The sequence below is a fragment of the Chenopodium album genome, chromosome 17 (assembly GCF_948465745.1).
Source record: "Chenopodium album chromosome 17, dcCheAlbu1.1, whole genome shotgun sequence".
NCBI lineage: Eukaryota > Viridiplantae > Streptophyta > Magnoliopsida > Caryophyllales > Amaranthaceae > Chenopodium > Chenopodium album.
In genome coordinates this window covers 45,562,868-45,579,841 of record NC_137850.1, presented here as the reverse complement: position 1 = coordinate 45,579,841, position 16,974 = coordinate 45,562,868, and the positions used below count along the sequence as shown (strand labels likewise).

The 16,974-nt window shown below is 35.3% G+C and overlaps 2 protein-coding genes and 1 non-coding gene across 5 annotated transcripts; 1 reads left to right on the top strand and 2 right to left on the bottom strand.

Moving 5' to 3' along the window:
• Window positions 1-1,724: 1,724 nt before the first annotated feature.
• LOC145588194 (tRNA-dihydrouridine(47) synthase [NAD(P)(+)]-like) lies at window positions 1,725-6,991 on the bottom strand. Its single transcript, XM_081644841.1, has 10 exons — window positions 6,544-6,991; window positions 5,646-5,762; window positions 5,298-5,531; window positions 4,391-4,640; window positions 4,045-4,301; window positions 3,592-3,864; window positions 2,992-3,273; window positions 2,769-2,889; window positions 2,103-2,272; window positions 1,725-2,019 (listed from the first exon to the last, which is right to left on the bottom strand). The coding sequence occupies exons 1-10, from the start codon at window positions 6,967-6,969 to the stop codon at window positions 1,921-1,923; spliced, it is 2,229 nt and encodes a 742-aa protein (XP_081500967.1). The 5' UTR covers window positions 6,970-6,991; the 3' UTR covers window positions 1,725-1,920.
• An 848-nt stretch (window positions 6,992-7,839) lies between these two features.
• On the top strand, window positions 7,840-7,923 carry TRNAL-CAA (transfer RNA leucine (anticodon CAA)). The gene has a single exon. It is a non-coding gene; the product is annotated as a tRNA-Leu (tRNA).
• A 4,397-nt stretch (window positions 7,924-12,320) lies between these two features.
• Window positions 12,321-16,115, bottom strand: LOC145589900 (bZIP transcription factor 29-like). Of its 3 annotated transcripts, none has more exons than XM_081646600.1 (5): window positions 14,296-16,115; window positions 14,066-14,198; window positions 13,898-13,982; window positions 13,197-13,459; window positions 12,321-12,451 (listed from the first exon to the last, which is right to left on the bottom strand). In XM_081646600.1, the coding sequence occupies exons 1-4, from the start codon at window positions 15,537-15,539 to the stop codon at window positions 13,218-13,220; spliced, it is 1,704 nt and encodes a 567-aa protein (XP_081502726.1). In that variant the 5' UTR covers window positions 15,540-16,115; the 3' UTR covers window positions 12,321-12,451; window positions 13,197-13,217. The 3 variants fall into 3 exon arrangements, with proteins under 3 accessions (XP_081502726.1, XP_081502727.1, XP_081502728.1); XM_081646601.1 differs by lacking the exon at window positions 12,321-12,451 and having other exon boundaries at window positions 12,810-13,459; window positions 14,296-15,661; window positions 15,834-16,115; XM_081646602.1 differs by lacking the exon at window positions 12,321-12,451 and having other exon boundaries at window positions 12,810-13,459; window positions 14,296-15,614; window positions 15,834-16,115.
• Between the last annotated feature and the right edge of the window lie 859 nt (window positions 16,116-16,974).

Genomic DNA, 16,974 nt, shown 5'->3' with positions numbered 1-16,974 from the left:
TTGCTTTAGTATGTTGTATTAGCTTAAGTTTATGTTTAGTGTTAGTGTTGTTGTGTTGTGCTTGCTTAGTTTGTTTGTTTTGTTGTTTAGGTTTGTGTATTTCAATAATACTCTTGCCATGCTTGTTCATGAGCCGGAGTTTCATAGGCTAGTTCTAGTTATGGAAGCTTACGAAGTGTTATTGCTGCTCTTGGAGTTAGGCTGGTCGGGCTTTCCCTTGGATTTAAGGGAAGTAAGTTTAGGTTGTGCATGCCTTGTTGGATGGGTGGTCCATTTGATTGCCTTTTCGGGGTGGGATTATGTTTCCCTGGGATTTAGATTTCATCGGGTGAGGGGGAGCTTTAGGTTTGATTGTGTGTTTCCTCTCACTTGTTTGGGTGGAATTTTGTTTTTGGTTTTCCAGGGGGCAAGGTGTTTGGTGCAGGCACGAGTTTTAGCCTGCATTTGGTGTCTGCAGCAGCCGAGTGGTTTTGCGGGGAAAGGTTGGTTTGCTATTCTTGTTGCTTCTAGGTTGTGGGATGATTTGGATATCTATTCGGTAAATATCATCCCATCTTTGGTGTTGGTGATGACCGAGTTTGTCATCGTTGTTAATCTAAATCTTGAAGGAGGCTCACAATCTTTAATGTTTGGGGTAAGCAAAGCCCTCCATTTTCTTGCACTCTATGTTAGTAGAGTAGCAAGAAAGGAGCCTGCATTTTGGTGCAAGGTTTCTCATGGCTGAGTCGTTCGAAAACACGACTCTCATGGTTATGTTCCTAGACTCCTAGGAGGTCGCTATGTTTTTCGTTCCCTGGGAGTGGAATCGAGTCAAAAGTCTTCTTTACAGCAGCAGGGTGCATTCAACTTTGGGTTGTTATTTTATCACTCCACTTCTTCCATTGCAAATGGGCTTATGGGTCATTGCAAGTTTTGGTTTTCTTCACGGGTTTCAACCTGCGGTCTACGTCCATCTCGAGATTTTCAATTCATTTGGCAATTCTTTGTCCACAATAAGGTTTTGGTAGGGTTCGTATGGTTGTCAAGGCTCCAAAGTAACTGGTATGGCGCAAGGCGTTCTGGTTCTATCATACACTTCGTTCTTTCTCTACAGGGTGTTCGTTTCTTGTTAGTGTTTAGGTTAGTGTGTGTTTGTTTTTTGTTTAGCTCCTAGGTTGTAATTTGTCTTTGTTATTTAATTATGAGTTCTCTTTGTCAAATAAAAAAATAAAAAATAAAAGGACAATCTGCTTTTCAGGGAAAGAAAACATTTAAGAAAGAAAAATACACAAATTTAGTACAAAAAAAGATGAAGTATGTGTTTAAATAAAGCTATATACTAGTGGTTTCAACACATTTGCGTTCCCTTGGCCCTAAATTAAGGACCTCCGTCCAAACTCCACTTCTACAACACAAGCTGAAAAATACTAATGGAGAAGACTAAAAGGAGCTTCAAGATTCAAAACCTGAATATCCACTGAATGAATCTCCTGATTCCCACAGTTTGTACCAACACATGTGGCTTGAATAAATGAGCAAACAATATATAAAAATATGGTAGAGAATACCTCAGCACAAAACGCTGAACATTACCCCGAACCAGAGACTATAAGAAACTTGAAGCTAACAAAAGCTACCAGTACTTCGTTAGCTTCATCACAGCCCTTGCAAAATACAAGAACATATTTCGGGAGGAACATGTAACGAGCAACAGAAGCAAGGAACAGTTGAACAAGGCCTCGTCAAACTGGTTAAATTAAGCTCTATTATTCTAACTGTAATGGTAGAACAGAATCATAATATAGGAGTATACATCAATAAAATAATGTAGCTGCAACATTTGTTGCTATTTTAATTATGTAAACAACATGATGAGCTATAAATCTTGATGTACAAGTAATTGAGCAGAACCTGCTACTCCTGCCAGAGGGCGCTCTAATATCAGCCGTTTTCTGTACTGTCATAGGCATTAGATTTATGTTTTGGTGCAAACTTGAAGTCAGGAGGAACCTTGCCAAGCAACATCTCAGAGATTCGAATCTGCAACAAAGTGACAATAAGAAAGAACACATCAAGATTTATACACAGCTTTATCAAATCAGCAAATACCTAAAGTCACTGACCCAATCAGCTGCAGATTCAGAGGCCATTAATGTCTCTAGGTCGTTGCGACCATAGTACGAAGGTGGACGCCAATTAATTTTTTGTGGAATGACGTCAAGCAAACCAACAGGGATGTATCTAAAAGTATAGCTAAGCCATTGCAACAAGAAGAACCTTGTAGTCTCCACTCCTACACAAAATTTCACAGGAATTTAGTTGACAGGATATAATAAAGGCAGAACCTCAAATTCCATGTGATGGCTTACAGAGTTTTTGTTCGTTCCAAGCTCAAAATCTGTTATGAAGATTTAGTTGAAGTGACTAAAAGTAAGAACATTTACAGGTATGGCTTCTCTTCGTACGTTACTACGTTCCCCTCTTTGTGATAAAGCTAGCTTTGTATTTTTTACATTTATCAAATGTTTTCAGAGTCAATGGGAATGTCAAAGAGAAGAGCACTCTTGCTCCATATAGTTTAAAATTTGATGCTCGAGAGAACACCAATTCAGCAGAAGGAGAATGAAAATGAAAGACATACTTGGATTTTCTAAGCAGCCTACTCATGTTAGAGCATGCATAAATAGTATCTGCTGCCTCTTAATATTAGTCATGCACATTTATATGATAGCTACATCTATGAAAATATTTCATACAAGACCCAGACTATGATAATAGGTTATACCAACCTTTTGAATCAGAACCCCAGTGCTCAAGGCCAAAACGTACATAGTCTCTTAGTATATCTAGTCGTTCACCAGAACTGATATCCCAATGTCTTTGTTCTTTAATTTCAGTGAATAACCATGGCTGCAATGTAAATAAAAAGGTTTGAGGTTAGAGCAATAATAAGAAGTACCAACTTTTACGTATCACTTACATGGGAGAAGCAAAATGAAAGTTTATACAAACCTTAACCAAAGCTCCTCGAGCGATCATGCATGAGGACAGCTCAGGGCAGTCAGAAAAATGTTTATTCCAGTCTGTATATGAAAAGACATCTCCATTTCCTAGCACTTGAAATGTGCTAGGAGCTTTACTGACACAGGTGTTTATGTAATCCCAATCAGCAGCTTTGCTATATCGCTGCTGTCTAGATCTCCCATGAATTGTTAGAGCAGAAGCTCCCCACTCATAAATTTGAGATATTAAAGAGTCGGCACGATTCCTTCCTTCAACATATCCTGTTCTAACCTGAAGTGTTGATTTATACAAGAAGATAAGATTGATATGACGAACACTATAAAAGGCAAACAAGAGGCAGATAGCAAAAGCAACCATGAAGAATTAAGCCAAGAACCAAAATTACAACAAAATAAGTGCCAACTGAACATACATAGCATTAAATATCAAAATCAAAAGAGAATTTACAGAGACAAACTCCATCGGGCAACTGTAGTCACAACAAGATGTATCAATAGTAAAGAGTTACTCTTGCATCCAATAGAAAGCCATAACAGAAGCAAGTCGTCACATGTATACAGGGCTGAAGAAGAGACATCAAGAGAGTACCTTTACAGTTATAGGTCTCTCTGCAGAAGCACAAGCTGCTTGTATAACATTTTTCATCCGCAATGGTTTTGTAAGAAGAGCAGAACCGGCTCCCTTATTAACGACTAAATCAATTGGACATCCCATATTGATATCAATAAAATCCAGTGAGCATTCTTGGTCAATAAGCTCAACAGCACGTGCTACGGTATCTGGATAAGCCCCACAAATTTGTACACCAAACAAATCCTCGGAATTATGTCGCCTAAGCAATGCCCATTCAGAAGCTTGGCCCTTCATAAAGTTTGTTTAAAAAAAAAAAATCAAGGATTGCATTGCAAAGCACCACTTTGTGTAAAATAACCACCTTTATACTAGAAATATATTGCATGATTCAATGAAATAAAATCGAGCAGCATCAATGTTGTTTTTTATATACGAAATACGAAAGTAACATGGAGTACCAGCACTGACCTCAAGAAGATTTGTGCACATTGCCATTTCACCACATGTCACATCTGCACCAAAATCCTTGCAAACTCTGCGAAATGGAAGATTCCCAACAGTGGTAAGGGGTGCTAGATATAGCTTCCCACTGAAATCTATAAGTTTCCTTTCACGTGGCAATAACTTTAAGCTGGCATCAGTTTCAGGAGGCAGGCAAGTGTTTGTACTTGGTGGCTTATCTTCGGTACAGTCCTTCACTAAACCTTCACCTGAGATGCTTGAACCTGTAGTTACAAAAGCATAATCAGCCATGCTAATTTAAACAAGATTTAAAAAATATAAGAATCAACCAGTAACATTCTCCAGCTACAACCATTATTTAAGTCATTGGAGGAATCTCTCTCATCATCACCAGATTTTGATTTCTTTAAGGGTCTTATATCATCACTGCCCAATATGCCATCGGTCAATGGCTCTTCAGGAAGCACAGCAGATGGATCTTGTGTATCAGCAGAATCATGCTTCTCACAGCCTTTATCCTCTGAACAATGGGATCCATTGGAAACTTTGGGAGCAATACTTTCTTCTTCTTCAGAATCTTTTACTCTTGTGTGGCCCCTCCCCTGTAAAGGTAACAGCAGTGGTTTAAGTGGAGCAAAAGCACATACATGAAATATAATGGTATCACTATTCTCTAGCACCCTACTACAGTCTGTATATCATCAGGCTCTGCCTAAAAGAAAGTAGATTGTGTGCTTGCATAGCTGAAACTTGTTCATTTTCAGGTCTGAAAGTACATGTATGCTTGCACGCCTGTGTGCAAGAGGATAAAGATACTCATCCAAACACTTACTCCGAAGGGGCTCCTGGCAAGTCACATGACGCCAAGAGAGAGTATCGTATCAACGAAACCTTAGGAGGAAATATGAGACGTAAATTCACAAAGAATGAAGATTCTACATGTATATTGAAGGCAATTATGCGCATGCCCAAATATATATCCAACAATAAAGCTAATGATCAAGCATAAATTTAGCAGCAAGATTCAAATGCACATTTGGCCAGTGTCCAAGGTCTAAACATGTGGTAAAATTGACAGTTGATTCCAAACCAGCCAAGCCACAAACAAGAGCTCCAAATTTCTTTTTCTCTCTTTGAAGATCACAAAGTATATGAGACGGGGAAGAATTTGTGGTTAAAGCCAGTATCTTACCTCTAAATTACTAACAACCTAAAAAAACAAGTACAAAAGACATATTGATTCAATATTTAGCTCATACCTCTACCCCAAGCTGCTTGAGAGCAACATTGGACTTTGGGAACTTCATTTTATTCTTCCAAAGAAGCTTCTGGACATCTTTCTTCAACATATTCACTTCAGAGTCTTCCTTCAAAGCATCCAAATTATCATTAAGAACATCTTTATGGGTACCATAAAATCGGCAAGTCACCCCGTAAGGACATGGCTTTTGAGCATAGATGAAGGGGCATTCTCCCTCTAAGTCAGCTGGTCTCTGCGTCAAAGGGGAAAAGCCATAATTAGCACTAAGCATCATTCCTACAAACTAAAACCCATACTAGATTATTATCTTGGAAAAATTGTAAAAAGATATCCCACTTTGCACTACCTGAGTTTTGTAAGCTTCCAAGTCATGGCTAAAACGACAATTATCTCCATAATTACATGAACTAATATCTCCAGTCCTCGCAATAGCTGGGCAAAGATTCAGAGCAGACTTGAGTTTCTGTCCATGTATGAAAACATCAACATTGTTTAGGAAAGCATATTTACTTAATCAGCACATAATATATATTTTCCGATTCATAACATTGTTTAGTAAGATAAAATGCAACCTCAATCAGTCACATTTGCTACCGAAACTCAAACAACCATAAAATATATTCTGATTGGCAACATTATTCAGTAAGATTAAATGAAACCTAATCAGTGACATTAGTTACTGAAGCTCGAATAACCAATAACAAATTACTTAATCAGTACTTACATATTCACATTTATGACATTGTTCATTGAGATAAAATGCAACCTCAATCAAAGTCACATTTACTACCAAAACTCAAATAACCAATAACAAACCACTTAATCAGTACTCCCTCCGTCCCTTAATACAAAGCCTCTTTCTAGCATGACTCACATAATAAAGAGAAATACGCTTTTAATTTAGGGACAGAGGGAGTACATAATATGTATTCCGATTCATGACATTGTTCATTAAGATAAATGAAAACCCCAATCAGCCACATTTGCTACCGAAACTCGAATAACCGATAACAAACCAATTCAACAAGGCCATAACACCGAGGTAAGAACTAATAAGCAATAACCTATAATTCTATATGACAACTGATTACAAAATGAAATTTCAGACAGAATTAACAGAGTTTGATTGTGTTACATAATAATTCATCACTAAAATGTAAAATTACCAACAATTTGTACTATATCGTCTCACAATGATATAATGTAACACAATCAAAGTTGTACAATGAAGAAAGAAAAATAACCTCATGACGTTCACGCTTGAGCTGACGCTTGGACTTCTTTTCCACAACAACTCCACTACTTTTAGACTTATTATCAGATTTACCATTTTCATCTCTATCATCTGAAGTTACGCAACGGCTAGTAGGCGGTGGTCGGAGAAATTCCTTCTTTACCGGAGCAACACCTTTCGCCATCAACTCCTCCGGCGAAGGTTGAGTACCGTTCGCTATTTCCAGTTCAGATGGCGGTTCGGTGTTCTCAGTGTTCGTAACTTCGGGTTCAGACTCGTCTATGGCTGACTGAGTTAACTCGGTAGTCGCAGGTTTGGTTTGTGAGTCGTCCATGGATGTCGGAGATAGCTCGAGAGGTTGCGTGGTTTGACTGTTGGGAGGTTCGGTTAGTGAGTCGTCCATGGCTGACTTAGTTAACTCGGGAGGCTCTCCCATTTGAGAGGTTTATCTTTTTCTACTTTCGAGTTAGGGTTTTGCATAAACAATATCAGAGGTTTTCTTTTGGATTTTTTTATTTTACCACTAAAAAATATCACAAAATTATTTTTTACTACTTACTAAAAATTTTATTTTACCATCAAAAATTTTTTTTAAAATTATTTTTTACTATCTACCGTCAACATGTAAATTTAAACGTTTAAAGAAACATTCTTCGATTTCGTGCGCAAAACATGTTGTTCATGGAATTAGGGGGCGTTTTAGACCTACGGATCCAATTTAAGGTCAGATTTACAAAAAAATGATCGGAAATGAATCGTTTTGCATGTTTCATGCAAATCGAGGTATTTTTAAACATGCAAACGGAAGCATTTTCGATCATTTTTTGTTAATTTTGACTCAAATTGGACCCAAAAATCAAAATGCCCCCCAAATCCCTAAAGACCATGTATAAAGCACGAAAGTCGAAAATTTAAAAAATCCCATTAGGTTTTTGAGAGCAATTGGTAAAAAACAATTTTGTGATTTTTTTTTTTTTTTTTTGTGGTAAAAATCAAAAAAATCCTTTATTTTGTCAAATTGATGGAGGAGAGGGTTCGAAACTGCACAATTTTGAACTTCCTTTGCTCTTTTTTACTTGACCCGCTTTAAATTTGACATTAGTTACTACTCTATTTTTTACCATCTGTTGTAAATTATAAGTAAGGAAAAACATGTACATGTGAAATCTTGTTGGAATCGTCTAAATAAGTATTATTATATCACAATAAAAAAGAATATAAAAAGTATAATTTTTAAGTTACTGGTATTTCCTTCAATCTAAAATATGGAATATAGGTTGAAAAAAGGGCATAAAGTCATTCAACAGTCAGGATGGCCGAGTGGTCTAAGGCGCCAGACTCAAGTTCTGGTCTTCGAAAGAGGGCGTGGGTTCAAATCCCACTTCTGACAAAACATTTACCTTTTCTTTTTTTTTTTTGTTTGGGTATTGTTGTTGTATTTCACTGCTACACTATGTAAGAGTTTCCATAAGTGCTGCCTTATCAGTTGCATTCGAACTGTGCGTATAATTGTATAATCCGAACTTGCATTTGTATTTCTGTAATGCTAGCTTATCAGTTGGTTCTTATACCACAGAGCCTTGCACTCGACTTTCGGGCAGAGTAAGGCTTGCAATCCAAAGAAATTTGTGTATGTTTTAGGAATGTCGCTCCCTCAAGCTAAGTAGCATTTGTAAATCACCACACCAGTATTTCTTCTATGTGTATCAGTGTATGACTGTATGTACATGCAGTAAAAGGCACATATATTTTGTTCATTTTGGCTCTATTATCATACTTATTACTGGGCTTTGCAATTTTGCATTAATCCTTGAAAGCACAATCACTTGACAACTTAAAAGACAATTTAACATATTTTACACCAACTTCGTTAATCGCTATAGTAGACTTAGTAGCGAGCATAAGGAACGTTCATCACTTTCGTTTTTCAAGCATTATTAAGTAATGTCCAAATATTTCTGTTTCAAATTATTTTGGATAGATTAATCCCCATAATTCTTATCTTAGAGATTGATGAAACATTTGGGCTTGATTATCCCCCATAATATTTCTGCAATTAATATTATGTGTACCATGGTGCACCTAGAAATAGGTGCACCTGGCCAATCCGTGCCCAACAAAGGAAGCCCAGACAAAGGAAGCTCATGGAGTTCAATTTTTTTTTTAAAAATAAAAGTTTCTCCTCTCTCCAACTGTCATATCTATTTTTTATTTCATTTTAAAAAAATTCTCTCTCCTCTCATAAATAAAAAAACCATCCCGAATTAATTCTTTTGTATCTTCTCTCTCTCCTCTCACCATTTTTCTCTCTCTAAAAACTGCAATTTACCATGGCAAAAGACAAAGAACACACGAAAACACCTTTAAAAAAAATGAACATCACTTAAACTTCTTTGATTTTCCTACATTTATGTTAAATTTGCTAATATAATTCAACAAATTGTAAAATTGAAACTATGTTCTACTATATAATTTTTTTTTTTTTTTTTTTTTTTTTTTTTTTTGTAAAAAATCGAAATTATCTACTCCTACTAAAGATGATAAAGATGTATAAGTAATTTATTGTTTAAATTCGCAATTTGATCTTAAATTGTTAATTTTTAGAATTGAATACTAAATTGAACCCTAAATTTTTTGAACAGTACAGTTAGTCAAATGTTCAACGTCAGAATACCAAAAAAGAAGAAATTAGATGATGTATGATAATGTATCTAAGAAAAAACCAATTGTTAAAAACTTCTGAACCCCAACCATAAACCACTGAACACCCTACGAAAACTTCTGAACCCCCTACAAAAACTTCTGAACCCCAACCACAAACCATTGAACACCCTACAAAAATCTCTGAACCCCCTATAAAAACTTCTGAACCCAACCACAAACCACTGAACACCCTACAAAAACCTCTAAACCCCTACAAAAACTTCTAAACCCCAACCACAAACCACTGAACACCCTACGAAAACTTCTGAACCCCCTACAAAAACTTCTGAACCCCAACCACAAATCATTGAACACCCTACAAAAACATCTGAACCCCCTATAAAAACTTCTGAACCCAACCACAAACCACTGAACACCCTACAAAAACCTCTAAACCCCTACAAAAACTTCTAAACCCCAACCACAAACCATTGAACACCCTATAAAAACCGTTGAATCCCCTACAAAAACTTCTGAACCCCAACCACAAACCACTGAACACCCTATAAAAACCTCATGCGACTAGTCTACTACTCGCTTACCGAGAGTTTAAAAACGAACCCCGTACAAAAACTTCTAAACCCTAAGCACAAACCACTGAACCCCCTACAAAAATTTCTGAACCACAACCATAAACCAGTGAACACCCTTTAAAAACCTTTGAACCCCAACCACAAACCACTGAACACCCTTTAAATACCTCTGAATCCCCTACATAAACTTCTGAACCCCAACCGCAAACCACTAAACACCCTACAAAAACCTATGAACCCCCTACAAAAATTCCTGAATCCCTACCACAAACCATTGAACACCCTTCAAAAACTTCTGCACTTGAAGACAATGCTCAAAATGCCAAATGTTCGGATAATAAATTATAAAGTAGAGAATGTCAAATTTAATAAAATTAAAAATACATAGATCTAAAAATAAAAAAATAAATAAATAAATAAAAAATAAATAAAAAAATCATAAGTGATGTATCTCATGTTCAAAATTATAATAAACATGTTCATAATTCCAAAAATACCTGTCGGTAAACATATGTATTTATAGGAAACGTATCATACATTCATATTTTTAACTTAAATGGTTCAAAATACTAAAATATAATCAAATATAGAACTGTTCATAACAAAATACACAATTATAACTAAAAAAAAATCAAAAGAATATGAAAGTTACATATTCCAAAACTCAAACCTAGTCATGGTGATTTAGATAATGAAATCTCACCGGAAAATAATCATCTCCATCGTCTTAACCACCTTCTCCTCGACTACGGTGCCCTTTTTAGCTTCACTACTTCATTGTAAAAACTCCATCCATTAACAAAGCTTCGAATCGAAGGTTGAAGAAAACAAAATTTGAATTTAATCTATCTATAATAATGAAGGAGTTCAATCTATGATGATCAACAATGGTGATGAAGGAATTTAATTGAAAGGATGATGAATGAATTCAAGAGAACGAAAAATAGAGAGAAAAATAGAGGAGAGAGAAAATAAAAGAGAAAGAAATCAGAAATTAAGAAAGTAGAGGAGGAAAGAAAAGAAACAGTATATTTTTATTGGTGGTTCACATAGAATTAGATGCAACATGGTGCATATTATAATTTGCCATATTTCTGTTTCATCTCTCATTTTTATTTGTGGGCATTTAGACAGTGTATGTGAGCTTGGATGAAACATTTGGGCTTGATTACTCAAGCCCTAACCAAATTAATGAAAAAGGCAAACCAATAAATAGGAATGAAAGCTTGTGAATTGTATAATATACGAAGTAATACTTTTGAGTTTTGACTCTTCCTTCTGCAAATCAACACGTCAACACTTCATCACCTCACTTCATAAAGTTTAAATTATTTTTAAAAACTAGTCTAATAATTTGTTGTAATAACCAAAAGGATGATAAATTTGAGACTTGAATCTATGACTTTAAAATTCAAAATAGTCATCATAATAAGTAATACTACGGCTTGTTCACATACGATTATTTTTAGTTTAGTTCAACTCTAATAAGTTCAGTTCAGTTCAGTTCACCTTCTAATTTCCTTCTCTTATAAAATATTCAGTTCAGTTTAGCTCTAATAAGTTTAGTTCAGTTCAGTTCAGTTCAGCTCTAATAAATTCAGTTCAGCTCAGCTCATTTCAGTCAATGAGAACAGACCATACCTCTACTTATTATGTACAATTAAAGAATGGTATTTATAAAACATAAAATATTCATTAATTGCACATAATTAGAAATAGAGGTAGTAACTAAGATAGCTAAGGCTAAAAGATTAGCAATTATGATAACTAAGATAACTTGGGCTAAAACGTAGGTCGTGGTAATATAGCAAAATTAAAGTATCTAGTCCTTGGACTATTCACTGTTTTCAAAGAAAGCACATCAAGTTTTTTTTTGTTTTTTTTTTTTTTTTTTTTTTTTTTTGACAGAAGAAAGCACATCAAGTTAAATACTCGTAAATTAAGAAAAATTACTTCGTATTTAAAATACTAGTTTTATTATTTTTTTTACGAAATAGGTGTATAAAAAGTCACAAAGGGAAATGACTTAGGCAAGGCTCACTTACTTTAATCACAACCCCTATGTAATACCAGTTAAGTTAACTCACACAAAACGTATTAACATACCTAAATAAGTATTCCGTAACACGCAACTATCAAAAACATAAAAGGCATAAGAAACAAACTAACAACAGAAAAGAAAAGGCAAAGAAGACAATTTCCTTAAGACTTTTAAGAGAAAGTAAACACTATCAAGATAACATCCAATTATATGTAAAAATGTTCACATATAAATATATAATAGAACTCTCGTAAAGTAGATAAGATCTAAGACATATACATAACTAGCTTTATTTGTAACTAATAATAAAGAAATAAGGGTGTTTTTCTTAGTCATGAATCTCGTGACACAAAATAAAGAGACCATGTTATGCTATGTTATGTTACACGAAACAAACCAATAATTGAGGCCATTGCACCATAATATTTCACCACCTCAACATTTTGATGTAGACTTTTCTTGTTGCAGAGGTTGAAAAATATTGATGGAGTATAATTATTTTTATAGAAATATAAATAATAAAATATAAAATATCTTTTGTGGAGTATTTTCAAGAAATGTGGGTCCATAATTTAGACAAAGACTTCATTGTGTTTCTTCTCGTCCAAAGTCTCATAATAATGTGTCATCACCTTCCACCCCTGCAAATTGGTCCTACTTACATAAATCTGTAATAATAATAATAATATCTTGCTCATCTATAATTTCTATCAAACTCATATTCACATACAAGTTTGATAATTCATTACCTACTACCATTAAACATCCTACAATCTCGCATATCTCTATCACATATTGCCACGTGGTTTTCGAGATAAAATATCACTATGATCGTCGTAGTTCAGATCAAGGGTCAATTGAAAACAACCTCTCTATTGTCGGGGAGATACGTGAGTTTAGACCCCCTAAACACTGCCATGTTGGGGTAAAAGGGTAATGGTTTATCAATTAAACCATGAGCGTATAGCATATCAATAGGCGAGTTTAGCACAATGAACAAGTTTTCGATCCATTTCATACACAAAATAAATTTGAGTTAACTGCAAAAAAAATAACAGGAAAATCCCACATTATGGCACCCGATTGCAACCAAAGCACCCGACGTACATTCAAAAACTACTCTATTGTACAGATAGTTGTGTAGCAACTTATGTCTAAAAACAAATTCTTTGCTTTGACATGCATGTTCCTAGATACGGTAAATAGAATGTATGATTTAGTAACTCTATGCAAAATGAATCTACAGCTAATTTACTTTGAAGTTCACGTTTCTATGTTGATGTGAAATAGATAAATTAATGCAGAAAGAGCAAACTACAGATCAATGATTGAGCCAACTGAGCCAACGTTGGCTAAAGGTAGCTAAGCGAGGCACTGAACACAAACCTATCTCGAGGTTAACAACCATTATTGCTTTGATTCACTCTTTGAATTTCCACCATTGTTCGAGTCTTGTGCTTTTGGCTGCTCCTGTAGTGAATTGGACTGTAACTTATTAGGGTTGTTTTGGTTGGATTGCTGCTGCTGCTGGTACATTTGAGGATTGACAAAAAGCTGCTGCCCAAAACTCTTGGATATAGACTCGGCACTCAGCTCTCCTGTGGCTACCTTTAGGCGTTGGATTTCTGCTGTTAATGCTTCATTTAGAGCTGCCAAATATATCAAAATCACATTAGATTTGATGCTATACATACTGCTTAGAGCAGATAAATCCTTTAAAGATCAACGAATAAATGATTTAACTACTAATGAAGTAATGATGCAAAGTTATCCAGAATATAAGCATATTTAGAAGTATTAACAGTTTAACACCAAGTTGTATTCAGTCTCTTTCTTTTCAATTTCTTACCTTTTTAATCCTTTAGTTATGAAATAGGGAGGGGAATTAGTTCAAATTAACAAAGATACAATGATTAAAAACAACTCCTAGACCAAAGACATTACAGGAATAGTTAAATAATTATCATATTGATGCAAATATAGACTAACAAATAACAATCCCAATAACTTATAGAGCAAACTGCTTTCAGAAACAGCCATATCCACATTAACTCTTACTGCTAACACTTCAAAATTGGAAATCATACCCTCACGAAGCTGAGCTTGTTGCTCCATCGCTTGTAGACGGAACTTTAGCTCATTATTTTGGCTGGAAAGTCCAGAAGAATCCCTCTGTTCACAAAACAAAACTTCAATGAAGGCCACACAAACCATATGCAAACAAGTGCACATTTCTAAACCAGTAATCTCAGTACCTGCAATAATGTAAGCTGTGCAGACAAAGTTGTGGCTTCATTTTGTAAAGTTTGAACTTTGTGTTCCAATTCTGATATATATCTCATCTTCCGCTCCTTTGAGCGAGCAGCTGACTGACGATTAGCCAAAATCCTGAAATGGCACATATAAAACACAAATCTGAATAAGCAATGATCTCATATCATCACCGCCTTGAAACAAAACCATACATGATCACGGTAGAGGATACCTTTTGGCACGTTTAGGGTCCGTTAAAGCAATCTCAGCTAACTTCTCATTTGCCATTATCTTCTTCAGTTCAGCCCCAGTAAACTCTCCGTTACCAAATTCCAAACTGAATGCACTGGAATTTCCATTTTCAGGATCCTTGAGAGAAAGCTGGGCAACACCAGTACTCGGAGAAGGAGGTAGCTTTGGAGATTCATCACCGAAATTCATATTCCCAATGAAACTGTCCATCGAAATACTTCTATAGTGTCTAGATGGTGCAGCCTCACCTACGGAACCCCTCTTTCGTTCACCAATCATTGGTCTTTGTCCACTGCTTCCACTCTCATTCACACTGCTTTCAGCTTCATTATCACTACTTTCACATCCATTCGTCTTGGACCCACTAGCGCGACTATCTAAATCATCTCGATTTTCATTACAATACTTATCATCAGTCCCAGAAGAATTCATAGTATCAATGTTGTCCAGATCCATATACGCAGAAAGGATGTCATCCACAACTTCACCTTCTACATTACCATCTCGCGTCTTATCCCAACTGGACTCCTTCTTAACTAACTGTGCAGGCTTGGTTGAACCCACAAACTCTCCACCAGACAAAGTCCTCTCCAATCCACCATGACCTCCTCTTGGATTAGGAGAAACCATTGGTGATGGCGGGGGAGATGATTGAAATATACTATCAAAACCAAACGGAATATCACTTATAGAACGCCTATGCAATTTCCTTGGTGGCAGTCCCTCAGTGATATGAGCTGAATTAACCCTGCCAGACGGTGGCAACAACGAATTGCCACCGCCATCACGATTCTCCAACGAACCATTGGACAAATTAGTATTATCAGGAGCACTAGTAGGTGAAGTAGAGTTTTGGTAAGGCGACGGACTCAAAGGGGGCAATGAATCATTCATAAAAAAGGCCGGTTGTGACAACGATCGCGAATGAGACGGTCCACGACTGAAATTCTGTGAACCTGAGTGCTGAGAACCTGTTCTAGTAACTGGGATTTGTGAATAGGGTGACAGGGGTGGCATAGGAGGGTGAGATGGTGGTATCCCTGATCTTTTACCATTTTCGGAACTGAAATTTTGCAAATTCTGGGAATTTTGAGGTAAAGGAGGTCGGATTTGGGATATATTCAACTGAGCTACATCAAGATGATTACTTGTTCTTGATAAAGCCCCAAATGGATTTTGAAGTCTATGCATCATATCAATATTACCCCTTTCTGTATCACCCATTTTGGATTATTAAACCCTAATAACACAAATTAAAACCCCAAATAATCAATCAATTTATCAGCTTCAAATTTCAACCTACAAAACCCCAAAACATCAGCTGAACCTCACTATCACACATAAACCTAAACCAAAAAAATACCCAACAAAATCAATTTAATCTTCTACCAAATAATCAAATACCCAGATGAAAAGAACAATCAATCAAGTAACCCAGATGATAAAAATCCAATCTTTTTCAGAAAACAAGAAATACGAAAGAAAAGAGAGTGAAAATGGTGGTAAGAGTAACAGTACCTAGCAGCAAAATGAGGCATAAAATGGAAAGAAACAAAAAGTAATGCTGCAACACCAGCGTAAGTTAGCAAAGAAGCCTGACTCTAGTAAGACTAATATGCGCCTGATCGGAAAAAACCAAGCAAGGTAGAAAAAGGTTCACTTTCTCTCACTAAACTTTCTCTCTCTTAAACTCTTGTTGTCTTAATGAAGGAGAAGATATCACTAAAAAAAATTATACTGTAACACGGATTTTCTGGTGACTAACGCGTGAATTTAATTAAAATAAGAAAAAGTTTCAATTTTTTAATTTGATTTAGTTTCTCGCTCTAAATACAGTGTTTTTAGAAAGAGGGAGAGAAATTTGATTTAAATTTGGGTTTCATTCCGACCGCATTTGGACCTCATATATCCGTATTAATTTTTCCATCAATCAATCAAATTTATTCAATTCTCTATTTTTCTATCTCCTCCATCTCCGCAGTATATAATGGGTTTAAAATAGTTAGATACAATCATACTAGTATAAAACTTGTCCATAAAACCATAAATAATAACATGTGAAAGTAGCATAAATATTTTGAAAATATAAATTTATCATCTTGGGCGTGGCAAAAAAACTTGAAGTTATGTGCGATTTTATAAATTGACCCCTTTTCAGCTTTTCTATGATAAAAAATAATTAATGAAAATATTCAATTAAAATTTGTTTCAATGAACATAATATAATATGTAAAAATTCGAATTAATTGTGCTAACTCGAACCTAGAACCAATTTATTCATCCTAAAACTATTTACTACTATACCAAAAACAATTTCTCATTAAACTTATTTACTTAATCTGTATATATCAGTTTATTTTGGGCCTTAAATTTTTGGACCCGTACAGTTACGCCGGTCGCACCACGTCTCTCCCGCCCCTGGATATTTATTAATTATATAAAATTTCCATGTTGATTGTACAATTTTGTTGATTTATTTACCATTGAGTTATTTAAAGTATAAATTTTGTTTAACAAGCTTTCTCCTTCCTTATTTCCTTTGTGTGTTTTTTCTCATACTTGTTAAATTTGTGAGTAAAATAAAATGGAAAACATAAAGATTCTAACGACATCTAATTAAAAAGTTTAAGAAAAGTATTTTAATACGGTTCAACAGTTT